This window comes from Mobula birostris, chromosome 5 (assembly GCF_030028105.1).
Source record: "Mobula birostris isolate sMobBir1 chromosome 5, sMobBir1.hap1, whole genome shotgun sequence".
Lineage (NCBI taxonomy): Eukaryota > Metazoa > Chordata > Chondrichthyes > Myliobatiformes > Myliobatidae > Mobula > Mobula birostris.
This window is the reverse complement of record NC_092374.1, coordinates 86,819,733-86,833,634: the sequence shown is the minus strand read 5'-3', so window position 1 is coordinate 86,833,634 and position 13,902 is coordinate 86,819,733. Positions and strand designations below refer to the sequence as shown.

At 45.7% G+C, this 13,902-nt stretch overlaps 1 protein-coding gene across 5 annotated transcripts in view; it reads left to right on the top strand.

The window, feature by feature from the left end:
• Window positions 1-13,902, top strand: part of LOC140197842 (vigilin-like) — a 269,622-nt gene that overhangs the window by 229,782 nt on the left and 25,938 nt on the right. For all 5 annotated transcript variants that reach the window (XM_072258336.1, XM_072258334.1, XM_072258337.1 and 2 more), the window contains 2 exons: window positions 1,542-1,760; window positions 4,643-4,781. In XM_072258336.1, coding sequence (XP_072114437.1) covers window positions 1,542-1,760; window positions 4,643-4,781 — 358 coding nt within the window. The remainder of the gene's footprint in view (window positions 1-1,541; window positions 1,761-4,642; window positions 4,782-13,902) is intronic.

The window sequence follows — 13,902 nt, the reverse complement described above, 5'->3', positions numbered from 1 at the left end:
ACAATGGCCACTTCTCTAGGAACATTTGCCAAGAACAACCATAGTCAAAGACCATGATCGCCTGCGTCATACAACATGGCACATAATGATGGTGATGAAGCCTCCAGTGCACAGTACTATAAGAAACTGTAGAGGGCTCTGTTGCTGCTATAACCCTCCCTGTTATAAGGACATCTTCAAGAGGCAGTGCCTCAACAATATAGTACCTTCAAAAGGCAACATCCAACATAAAGGACTCTCACCATACAAAGCCACTGCCTGGGCTAGAAAATAATAGCTATGAGAAATTTGAATTGACACACAAAATGCTGGAGGAACTCAGCAGGGCAGGCAGCATCTATGGAGGGAAATGGGCAGTGAAATTTGGGTTGAAACCCTCATCTGGACTGGTCCTGGTGTTGGTTCTGGACTGTATATTTCACCCACAGTTGCTTCCTGACCTGTTGAGTTCCTCTAGCATATTTACTCCGATTTTCAACATCTGCAGTCTCTTTTGTGTCTCCTTTAAGCTTGATTTTTTTTTCTTTTAGATCAGAGGAGGCTAAGTGGAGACATAATTGAGGTGCATGATATTACATGGAATCTAGTTAACAGAAATAGGAAGGAGCAACACACATACAATGCTTGAGGAACTCAGCAGGTCAGGCATCATCCGTGGAGACGAACAAACGGGCCAAGACCCTTCATCAGGACGACTCGGTCTGAAAAGTCGACTGTTTATTTCCCTCCATGGATGAATCAGTATCAAAGTTCAAAAGTTCAAAGTACATTTACTGTCAATATATACTTTATAGAACTTTGAAATTCATCTCCTTACTGGCAGCCACAAAACAAAGAAACCTAATAGAACCTGTTTTAAAAGAAGACTGTCAAACACCCCAATGTGCAGGGAAAAAAAACAAATCGTGCAATCAACAAAAGCAAACTAAAGATTGAAGTTCTCGAAAGTGAGTCCGCAGCCACAAAGCCAGTCATTACTGCAGCCGATTCAAGAGCCTGTTAGTTGCAGGCCACAGTTCAGAGCAGAGACAAGTAAACCTTGCAGAGCAGTGAGTTGAACCAGCCTGACCCTCTCCTCCAGCCCCAGCACCCTGACATTTAATCTCGTACTGCACTTAAGTTGTGCAAATGACAGTCCAGTTCCCTCTACTGATGCTCTCCGACTTGCTGAGTTTTTCCAGCGTTTTACTATCGAAGGTGGGTCTCAGGTCTGAAGCAGAAAACTTCCGCAATATATTTTACTACTTGTTAATTTACTTTATTACTTTATGTGTTATGTGTGTGAGTTATATGGACTGTGTTATGCACCTTGGTCCGGAGGAAAATTGTTTCATTTGGTGATGTACATGTGTACGGTTGAATGACCATAAACTGAGCTTGAACTTGGACTGAACAGGGTCAGTGACGGGTGAAGGGGGCGGGGAGGCAGAAATTGGATGTTGGGGTTTATAGAAAGAGAAGGTATCACAAATATCGGGCACACACACTAGATGAGCTCATACCTCGATCATCCTTCTCTCCCCCGCCTTCGCACCCTGCAGGATAACGTCATTGAAGACCTGATGATCGTGGACCCCAAGTATCACCGGCACTTTGTGGCACGCCGGGGCCAGGTGCTGCGGGAGATCGCCGAGGAGTACGGGGGTGTGACTGTCAGCTTTCCCCGTACTGGGGTGCAGAGTGACAGGGTGATGCTGAAGGGGGCGAAGGATTGCGTGGAAGCAGCCAAACGCCGGATACAGGAGATCATTGGGGACCTGGTAAGCATGTTGCAAAGCCTGTACCACCGCTCACAACCACCCACCCATTCGTTTATCTTGTGTCATAGTCACCACTGTGCACAGTGAGATCCCATGGACTGAGACCTCATATGGAAATTCACGAATTACCATCCAAAATATTTGAGACAACAGGCTCAGTTTTATTATCACTCATATACGATATGGAATTTGCTGTTTTGAAGCAGCAGTACAGTGTAAAATTATAAAAATCAAAATCAGGTTTAATATCACCGGCTTATGTCATGAAATTTGTTGTTATGCAGCAGCAATACATTGCAATAAAAATAATAAAACTGTGAATCACTGTAAGATATGTATTAAAAAGTCAGGTTCAATAATTAGTGCAAAAATGTAGTGAGGTAATGTTCATAAGTTCAATGTCCATTCAGAAATCAGATGGCAGAGGAGAAGAAGTTGTTCCCGAATTGTTGAGTGTGTGCCTTTAGGCTTCTGTATCTCCTCCTTGATGGTAGCAATGAGAAGAGAGCATGTCCTGGGTGATGGGGATCCTTGAAGTCCTGGATGCTGGAGAGGCTAGTGCCCTTGACGGAGCTGACTAAGTTTACAACCCTCTGCAGCTCATTTCGATCCAGTGCAGTGCCCCCCCCCCAACCCATGCCAGACGGTGATGCGGCCAATTAGAATGCTCTCCACGGCAAATTAAATAGTACAAGATTAAAGGAAAAATGAGGTAGTGTTGATGAGCCATTCAGGAATCTGATGGCGGGTGGGCAAGAAGTTCTTTCTGAACTGATGAGTGTGCATTTTATTCTTCTGCGCCTCCTTCCTAATGGGAGTACTGAGAAGAAGGCATGTTCCAAATGGTGAGGGTCTTTTACGGTGGATGTTGCCTTTTAAAGGTGCTAACTTCTTGAGGTACTGCCTCTTGAAGATGTCCTCGATGGGAGGGAGAGTTGTGCCAGTGATGGAGCCCTCTACAGCCTCTTGTAATACTGTGTATTGGAGGCTCTATCATCATCATCTTCATCATCATTATGTGCCGTATCGTACGACATGGGCGATCATGGTCTTTCCATGATCATAATTGTTCTTGGCAAATTTTTCTACAGTAGTGGTTTGCCATTGCCTTCTTCTGGGCAATGTCTTTACGAGATGGGTGACCCCAGTCATTACCAATATCTTCGAGATTGGCTGCTTGGCATCACTGGATCTTGTGATATCCACCAGCTGCTCATATGACCATCCATCACCTGCTCCCCTGGCTTCACGTGACCCTGATCCGGGTGGGGGGGGTGGTGAAGGAGATGGGGGGGGTTCTAAGCAGGTGTTACATCTTGCCCAAGGGTGAACTGAAGGCTAGCAGAGGGAAGGAGTGTCTGACACCTCCTTTGGTAGAGACATATCGCCACTCTGCCATCCCATCTATATCAGGTAATAATGCAGCCAATGAAAAAACTGAGTATCTCTAGAAATTTACAAGCGTCTTTGGTGACAAAAATCTCAATCCTCTAACAAAGTAGGGCCGTTGGCATGCCTTTTTCATGATTGCATCAATGGGTTGGTCCCAGGACAGATCCTTAGATGTTGACACCCAGGAGCTTGAAGCTGCTCACTCTCCACTGCTAACCCCTCAGTGAGGACTAGTGTGTATACAGATACGGAGTATGGGTGTGGTTGTTTATTGCATGAGTAGGATGAGGTACATGTATCATGCAAAACTTGCTTGTAGCAGCATCACAGGCACATAAAAACAGACAACACACACTGTAGAATATGGTACATATAAATTATGCATACATTACACAATACTGCAAAACAACATTAGTCATTAGTTAAAAAAAATACAATCACAGATGAGACAGTGGCAGTGCAAGAGTTGGTCCCTGGTGTTCCGGTGCTGAGGTAAGGTTAGGGTTGTGCAGGCTGGTTCAAGAATGTGATATCTATTGGAAAAGGGAGAAAATTTTGTTAGCCACAGAATAGTAAATCAGTGGAATTTGTTGTCACAGGTAGCTGAGGAGGCCAAATCATTGAGTATATTTAAGGCAGATGTTGATAGATTCTTGATTAGTCAAGGCATGAAGGGATACTTGGAGAAGGCGGGGGATTGGGGCTGAGGTGGAAATGGATCAGCCATGATCACATGGCAGAGCAGACTCGATGGTCCCAAATGGCCTAATTCCGCTTCTACGAGGGGTGATTGATAAGTTCGTGGCCTGTGGTAGAAGGTGTCAGTTTTAGAAAACCTAGCACTTTTATTTTTCAATATAGTGCCCTCTTACATTTACACACTCAGTCCAGCGGTCGTGGAGCATATGGATCTTGGACCTCCAGAAAGTGTTCACAGCAGGGGTGATTGATAAGTTTGTGGCCTAAGGTAGAAGGCGATGAGTTATACAGCTCTCATTACATGCAGTTCAACTCTTTGAGTGATTATGCAGAAAGTTTGAAGTTAATAACTCATCAGAGGTGATTGATAAGTTTGTGGCCTAAGGTGGAAGGAGATGAGTAAACCACCTTTTCCCTTTCTCCTGTCAGTAAAAATGGTTCCTCCAGGCTTAGTAGCTAAGTGGTTGTCAGAGGCTATTTGAGATGCACACCACTGGGAGCATTTCATAGGTAGGAGGAACTTATCCCCATTACCACCATTCCCTCCCCTCCGGCTATAACCACCCTAGGGAGCCTTGCCCAAGGGTGCGCTGCGGGCTAACGGAGGGAAGGAGCAGCTTACACCTCCTTTGGTAGAGACGTATCTCCACTCTGCCATCCCACCTTACGCACAGATACTGAGGCTTAACATTATGGAAAATCGATGTAAGACATTTCCTTGGAATGTAGCCCCTCATAATCGCCCTGTACTCGTTCTGATTTCTGTTTTTTCTTTGACCATGTCTTCACAGGAGGCACAGGTGACCCTGGAGTGTGTGATCCCACAGCGATTCCACCGAGCAGTCATGGGCCTGAAGGGCTCCAAGGTGCAACAGATCACGAGGGACTGCGACGTGCTGATCAAATTCCCTGAGCGAGATGATAACCAAGGTATGTTTCCGATGGGGTGAATGCTGTCCTGCGGCCTCAGTAGCCTGGAAAACATCAGCATGATTCACGTCCCAGAGCAACACAACAATCACCGGAGGAACTCAGCAGGTCAGGCGGCACATGTGGAGAGGAATGGACGGTGAACGTTTGAGTCAAGGCCAGATGAAGGGTCTCGATCCCAAACATCAACTCAACAGATGCTGCCTGACCCGCTGGGATTCCATCATCTAGTTGTGTCTCCATGAACCTTGACTCAACTCATTGGTTATTTTAGATCAACCAACAGTCTGCTGGAGAGAGGTAAAAATAAAAATCAGTTTTATTTGTCACTTGCACATGAAAGCCTTCGGCGAAAATGTATCATTTGCATCGAATCAAATCAGTGAGGATTGTGCTTCCGGTGCCAACATAGCATGCCCACAACTTACTCAAGTTCTAACTCATATGTCTTTGGACTGTAGGAGTAAACCGGAGCACCCAGAGGAAACGATGGTGTAGTGGTTAGTACAACGCTTTGCAGTACCAGCAACCCGGGTTCATTTCCCGCTGCTGCCTGTGAGGTGTTTGTACGTTCTCCCCGTGACTGGTTTCTTCCCACATCGCAAAGACATACCAGTTGGTAGATTAATTGATCATTGTAAATTGTGCCGTGATTAGACTAGGATTAAATTAGGGGATTGGTAGGGGCACGGCTCAGAGGGCCGGAAGGGCCATATCAACACTGTCAGTCAGTCAGTCAATCAATCCATCAACCAATCAATAAACAAATAGAAATACCCCAATGTTACCACAGGCGTTGTGATAGCGTTACGCTAACCACTATACTACTGTGACAATATTTTTTGTTGTTTTTTATAAATTTAAAAACAATTTTTAAAAATACTGATCGTTCCACCATGTGTTAAGCAGCATCTCCCTCTGGGTTGGGATTGGAACAAAGTGAACAGAGTGCTGAGCGTTCAGTGGGGGGGATTAGAGGAGGCGAGGGGTGTGGAGGAAATTGAGGCAATTGATGTTCAGATTCAGTTTCTTGTTGTGCACATCAGGATGTAATGAAATGTCTTTCTCCCGTGAAACTCATAGTAAAGACTGGCAGTGTTAGATATGCATGGAGCAAGGGTGACAACAGAGTGTTCTGATTTGACATTTTTCTGCGGCATGTTAGCCACGGTACATGCTGTGCAATTCACTGTGCGGGAGCTACAAACCAGACCCAACAAGACGAGAAAACATGCACACTCAAAAACCCAGAGAGAGCCCTCCACATGTAGGAGGCCCAATTGGCCGCAGTTGATCTGATACAGTTCAAACCTCTCCCCTGTAGATGGGGATCACAGAGGAAGGAAATAAATGAGGTAAACAGAAAAGTTATGAATTGTCTCAAAGGTTCATTAATTATCCAAGTATGTATGCCGTATACAACTCTGGGATTCGTCTTCTCCAGATAGCTGCCAAACAAGGTAAAACCATGGAAGTTGTTCAAAGAGAAACATCAAACCCACCCCCACACACAAAAAAAACACCCCAACCCCCTCCACCCGCACTAAAAAAACAAGAAAGAATGGACAGAAACAAAATATAAAAATCATAAGACTGGAAAAAGTCCACAGTCCAATCCATAAACGTAAAACCTCGGTAACATCCTTCAACATGATCAAAAGAGAGAGACACCAAGCGAACGCAGAGGCCTACAATGCAGGCACAGCGAGCTGACGTCAGCAATAGGCCACACAGACTCTTCTCCAGCACCAGCTTGGTACCAGCCACCTTCGTGGGCTGCCAAAGGTGGGGGGGCTGCATAGCTTCTAACTCTGTGCCTTGCTGGTTAGCTGATGTCAGGTCAGTGGACTGGGAATCTTCTCTTCCCTTGATAAAGCGTCCATTGGTTCATCTGCTGGGACGATGGCTTCCTCAGCAGAGGACGCTCACTGCAGGTTGTCCAGCGTGTGGCAGTACTAAACTGACTCAGTAAAAATGTTTAATCATGCTACTCCATTGACATTTTTGCTCCGTGCACACGGAACACTCAGCATTGGAGAGGGGGAGGTTGGGGAAAGGAGGCAGTGGTGAAGATCTGGCAGGGTTGAAGCTGGGACAAGGCCTGGGCTCAGGAGCCGAGTGGGGAGCTCGGAAAAGAAATGAAGGAGGAAGGGGAAGTGTGGCATGGTGGCTGGGATGTGATGGGGATCTGTGCTGAGAAAACAGGAGTGGAAGAATGGACCAGGATCAGTTTTATCACCACTGAAAAAAGTCGTGAAACGTGTTATTTTGCAGCTGCAGTGTGGGCATAATAAATTATAATAAAATTAAATAGTGCGAAAGAGGAATAGCAGGATTATTCAGAAATCAGATGGCAGAGGAGAAAAAGCTGTTCCTTTGTGCTGAGTGTGGGTTTTCACTTCCTTCCTGATGGTAGTAACAGGAAGAGAGCATGCCTTGGATGGCTGGGGTCCTTAATGATAGATGCAGTCTTTTGAAGATGTCCTTGATGGTGTGGAAGGTAGCGCCCATGATGGAGCTGCCTGAATTTACAACCCTCTGCAGCCTCTTGCGATCCTGTGCAGTGGAGCCTTCATACCAGGTGGGGATGCATCCAGTCAGAATGCTCACCATTATACACCTGTAGAAATGTGCCAGATCCTTTGGCTCCTTAAACTCTTAACAAAGCAGAGGCACGAGTGTCCCTTCTTCATGATTACGTCAGGATAAATCCTGTGAGATGTTGATGCCCAAGAATTTGGAACTGCTTACCCTTTCTTGACCCTGTCCACTGCAGACCCCAAAGTGAGGATTGGTGTGTGTCCTCCTAACTTCCCCTTTGGTGACTTGATAGAGGTGTACAAGATGATAAGAGGCAAAGATCGAGAGGACAGCCAAAGACTTTTCCCCAGGGCGAGAAAGTAGAAGGGGACATACGAGGTGGCACAGTAGCATAACGGCCAGTACAATGCTTTAGGGCTCAATTCCCGGTGCTGTCTGTAAGGAGTTTGTACGTTCTCCATGTGACTGTATGGATTTCCTCCGGGTGCTCAGGTTTCCTCCCACAGTCCAAAGATGTATGTTGGTAGGTCATTGTAAATTGTCCTGCGATATTAAATTGGGGGATTGCTGGGCTCGAAGGGCTGGAAAACCCTATTCCACGTTGTGTGTCAATAAATAAATATATTAGAAGAACATAAGGTGGGGGGGGTAATTTTTTTTACACAGAGAGCGCTAGGTGTTTGGAAAACCCTGCCAGGGTAGTAGTAAAGGCAGATACATTAGGGACATTTAGGAGACCATAAGACATGGGTGCAGAATTAGGTCATTCGGTCCATCAAGGCTGCTCCGCCATGGCTGATTTATTATCCATCTCAACCCCATTCCTCTACCTTCTCCCTGTAACCTTTGATGCCCTGACTAATCAAGAACCAGTCACCCTCTTCCTTAAATATACTCAATGACTTGGCCTCCACAGCCGTCCGTGGTAATGAATTCCTGAGACTCTTAGATCGGCAACATGAATGGTAAAAAAAAATGGAGGGCTCTGTGGGAAGGAAGGGTTAGTTTGATAAGGGTTGGGTTAAAAGGTAGGCACAACGTTGTGGGCCGAAGGGACTGTGCAGTGTTATAATGTTCTATGTTCCAAGTCGACACGTAGCCATGTGGAAAACAAACACAAGCACATATGCATTGGGCCGAATAGCCTCTTTCTCTGCTAAATGCACTTGGTATGCACAGTCTGTGAATCCCCAGCTGTGAGGTTGCAGCACTACCTGCTGTGCTTCAGTGCTGCTCTCTGCAGCCAAGCAAGGACCCCCTGTTCAGGCACCCTTGACTGTGTTACAATGTCAGGCCTGGACAACATACAAACAGCTGGTCGATGCTGCAGTTTCACACTGGTGAGTTGGTGCTTTTCCCTGTGTTGAAAACCTAATTGCCCGTGACTGAAAGGTTGAAAGCTCCCTATAAATAGCTTCTCAGCAGGGGACTCAGCACTCCACTGAGGGTGGTTTCAACATGTTAATAAAGCGATCGGCCTCATTTACATGGGCTGATATTTGTTTAGCTGCTTGACTCCTATAATTACAACATATGGGGACCCAGAGTCTTATATAAACCCTTTAAAGCAGTAAGCGGGATTGTCTTCCTGGTAAAAGTACAAGCCATCAAACAGTAGTCTCATATCTGTCTACTCTGGGGTGAGACCAAGTGGAGAGGATAGTGTTATGATATAGGGTAAAGGGGGGGGAGAGGTCACTTGAGAGGTTCTGCCCCATGGAGTGAAGGAGTTTGGTTCCAGAGCCTCCAAAGAGAGATCTGAACCGTAGAGAGTTAGAGTCAGTGTCACACAGCATGGAAACTAGCCCTTTGGCCCAACTGGTTCCTGCTGACCAAGATTCCCATCTTGGACAGTCCTATTTGCCTGCATTGGCCCTTTTAAACCTTTCCCATGGAGTCGTAGATGGGTACAGTACAGAACCAGGCCCTTCAGCCCATCTAGTCTGTGTTGAACCATTAATTCACCTCATTCCATTGACCTGCACCCAGACCGTAGCCCTCCATATCCCTCCCATCCATGTACCTATCCAAATACTCTTGTGTTAAAATTGAACTCGTATCTAACACTTTTGATGGCAGCTCATTTAACACTCTCACCACCATCTGATTGAAGAAGATCTTCCTCATGTTCCGCTTAAACATTTCACCTTTCACCCTTATCTCAGGACCTCTAGTTCTAGTCTCACCCAACCTGTCCAAGTACCTTCTAAATGTTGTTAAAGTACCTGCCTCAACCACTTCCTCTGGCAGCTCTGTCCATATTGACCACCCTTTGGTGGAAAACATTGACACCTCAAATTCTTTTAAAATTTGTGCTTTCTCACTTTAAACCTATGCCCTCCTGTTTGTGATTCCCTTAACCCTGGGGAAAAAAACTGTGTGCATTCACCCTGTTCTTGCCCCTTGTGTTTTTATGCACCTCTGTGGATGCACCCTCATCCTCCTACTTCCAGTGCTGTGGAAGGTTGCTGACAAGGGAACACACACCAGTCCTCATAGAGAGATCAGAAGTGGAGAGAGTGAGCAATTTCAAGTTCGTAGGTGTCAATATCTCTGAGGATCTAACCTGGACCCAACATATTGATGCAGCTACAAAGAAGGTACGACAGCAGCAATATTTCATTAGGAGTTTGAGAAGATTTGGTTTGTCACCAAAAACACTGGCAAATTTCTACAGAGGTAGTGTGGAGAGCATTCTGACTGGCTGCATCATTGTCTGGTATGTTGGGGTGCTACTGCACAGGATCAAATAAGCTGCAGAGAGTTGTAAACTTAGCTTCATCATGGGCATTCTCATTAAGGACCCCCATCACCCAGGACATGCCCTTTTCCCATTGCTACCATCAGGGAGGAGGTACAGAAGCCAGAAGACACACACTCAATGATTCAGGAACAGCTTCATCCCCTCTGCCATCCGATTTCTGAATGGACATTGAACCCATGAACACCACCTCACTACTTTGTTTATTTCTTTTTATTTTGTACTACTGTTTTAATATTTATATTTGCTGATGACACTAAACTAAGTGGAAAAGCAAATTGTACAGAGGATGTGGAGAATCTGCAGAGGGATATAGATCGGTTAAGTGAGTGGGCCAAGGTCTTGCAGGTGGAATACAACGTTGGTAAAAGTGAGATCATCCACTTTGGAAGGAATAATAGAAGAGCAGATTATTATTTAAATGGTGAAAGATTGCAGCATGCTGTTGTGCAGAGGGACTTGGGAGTGCTTGTTCATGAATTGCAATAAATTGGCTTGCAGGTACAGCAGGTTATTAAGAAGGCAAATGGAATGTTGGCCTTCATTGCTAGGGGGATTGAGGTCATGCTACAACTATAAAGGGTACTGGTGAGGTTACTGTGTGCAGTTCTGGTCTCATACTTGAGGAATGATATACTGGCTTTGGAGACAGTGCAGAGGAGGTTCACCAGGTTGATTCCAGAGATAAAGGGGTTAACCTATCAGGAGAGATTGAGTTGCCTGGGACTGTACCCTCTGGAATTCAGAAGAATGAGAGGGGATCTTATAGAAACATACGAACTTTCAAAAGGAATAGATAAGGTAGAAGTAGAAAAGTTTCCATTGGTAGGTGAGACTAGAACTAGGGGACATTGCCTCAAAATTCAGGGGAGAAGATTTAGGACGGAGATGAGGAGAAATTGTTTTTCCCAGAGTGTGGTGAATCTGTGGAATTCTTTGCCCAGGGAAGCAGTGAGGCTTCTTCACTAAATATATTTAAGATACTGTTAGATAGATTTTTACATAGGGGAATTAAGGGTTATGGGGAAAAGGCAGGTAGATGGAGCTGAGTTTATAGACAGATCAGCCATGATCTTAGTGAATGGCGGGGCAGGCTCGATGGGCCGGATGGCCTACTCCTGCTCCTATTTTTTATGTTCTTACATTTACTGTAATTCACAGTTTTTTTCTCTGTGTCATTATAAATTGTATTGTACTGCTGCCGCAAAGACAACAAACTTCACGACATATGCAGGTGATATTAAACCTGGTGCTGATTTTGATTGGGAGAGGTGGGTGTAGTTCAGGGGAAGGTTGGACCTAACTGGGGACAGGTCTAGTTTTGGAGATGGGAGAGTGTGTAGTTAAATGAAAACCAGGCCTGATTAGTGGAGATTGTGTTGACTGTGGGTTGTCTTGATCAGTGGAGGTTTGGAGAGAGCATGGTGAAGAACATAAGATAGCATAAAAACAGGCCCTTTGGTCCATCATAAACACAAAATAATCTGCAGATGCTGGGGTCAAAGCAACACTCACAACACACTGGAGGAACTCAGCAGGTCGGGCAGCATCCGTGGAAACGATGAGTCGACGTTTCGGGCCGGAACCCTTCGTCAGGACTGAAGAGGGAAGGGGAAGAGGCCCTATAAAGAAGGTGGAGGGAGGGTGGGAAGGAGAAGGCTGGTAGGTGCCAGGTGAAAAACCAGTAAGGGAAAAGATAAAGGGGTGGGGGAGGGGAGGCAGGGAGGTGATAGGCAGGAAGGGTGAAGAAGGAATAGGGGAAAACACAATGGGTAGTAGAAGGAGGTGGAACCATGAGGGAGGTGATAGGCAGCTGGGGGAAGGGGCAAAGTGACATGGGGATAGGGGAAGGGAGGGTCCCTCCCTTCCCCTATCCCTATGTCCCCTCCCTTCCCCTATTGTGAAACCATGGCGGAGAGGAAGTTACCTGTGGTGGGGAGTTTAAGACCAGAGGACACAGCCTCAGGATAGAGGGACATCCATTTAGAAAAGAGATGAGAAGGAATTTCTTTAGCCAGAAAGTGGTGAATCTGTGGAATTCATTGCCACAGGTAGCTGTGGAGGCCCAGTCTTTATGTTATTTAAGGCAGAGGTTGATAGATTCTTGATTTGTCAGGGCTTGAAAGGATATGGAGAAGAGGCAGGAGATTGGGGCTGAGAGGGAAAATGGATCAACCGTGATGAAACGGTGGAGCAGACAGCCTAATGCTGCTCCTATACTTTATGGTCCTCATGGAAACCAGCAAAGAAGAACGATCTTGTAGCGATTTTAAAAAAGCTAAATCGGAAATTGGTAGTGTAGAGTTTAAATTAGCATTCTAATAACGTCCCAATTAGCAATCTGGTTAGCAACGTAACAAAGTTAGTGTATTTAAACTGTCTAATAAGTTACAATTAACAGTCAACAAAAAAAAATGACCAATAACTCACGCTCCACTAGATTAAACTAGACAACTAACAAAATGAGAACACGTAACTGTACTCATTTGCTTCCACCGCGCCCCAACCCACATGACAGATTACCATAATAAACGAGCCACAAGCTACAATGCAGACAGAAAATAGGTACGTGGCCCCAAAGGACAGAATAAGTTCATGGCTTCTACACCCCTCTCACCTTAAATGCATATGCTGTAGTATTAGATGTTTGGACCATAAGATATAGGAGCAGACTTGGGCCATTCGACCCAGCGATGCTGAACAAATTAGTTTTCTCTGGAGCAGCAGAGACTGAGGGGAGATCTGACAGAGGTTTCTAAGATTATGAAAGGCATCGATGAGTTGGCAGAGAGTATCTGTTTTCCAGGGTAGAAGTGTCTAACAGCAGAGGCCATGCACTGAAGGTGAGAGGGGGGAGGTTCAAAGGGGATGTGAGGGGCAAGTTTTTTACTCAGAGAATGATGGATACCAAGAATGTTCTCTCTGGTATGGTGGTAGAGGTAAGTACATTGGAGGATTTTAAGAGACGTTTGGATAGGTACATGGATGTGAGGAGGATGGAGGGATATGGACATGCTGTAGGTAGGTAGGAGGAGTTAGTGTTTACGTGTTTTTGATTTGCTTCACTGGTTTGGCAAAATATTTGGGCCAAATGGCCTGTTCCTTTTCTACAGGTCTCGCCTCAGCCTCCGACACCGTAGGCAGAACACCCCAAGCTTACATGTTCTCCCTGTGACTGTTTGGGTTTTCCCCTACCTCCCAAAGATGTGCAGGGTGGTGGGTTAATTGTTTGTTGTGCATTTTCCCCAAGTGTGTAGGTGAGGAATTGAATCTGACAGAATACAACAGAATTACTGTAGGGTCAGTGTAAATGGGTATTGAATGGTTGGTGTGTCCAAAGGGCCTCCTTCAGTGCTGTTTGGTGCATCATTAAAAAACAGTGGAAACCAGATTAAAACACACACCCGCACCGCACCCACACCCACCCACCTGGAGGAACTCAGCAGGTCTGCACCAGGGAGCTGTGAATGCTGGGAGAGGCATGTTGTTTCTGGCCCTAGAGATGGGCTTATGGAGCACAGGCATGTAAACGTGAGGCTTCCGTCAGTCAAGTGTCATCAATGGATGTTGTGTCCTAGCTGTGTAGATAAGCAAGCCTGGGCATACGATATGGCGAGCAAACTCCTGCTCATGTAGCTAGCTCCCCCCTCCACGCAGCTGATGAACCCAAAGGAACAGTAGATACCGATACAGTTTGACATCAGGATTTGCCAGTCAGCGTTGAACAAAACATAGGACTGCCTTAGGGACTCCAGCTCTGGACTTTTCTCTCGGGGTTTACTCCTGAAGCCTTTCCCTTGAGTGGGTATAGCTGCAAGG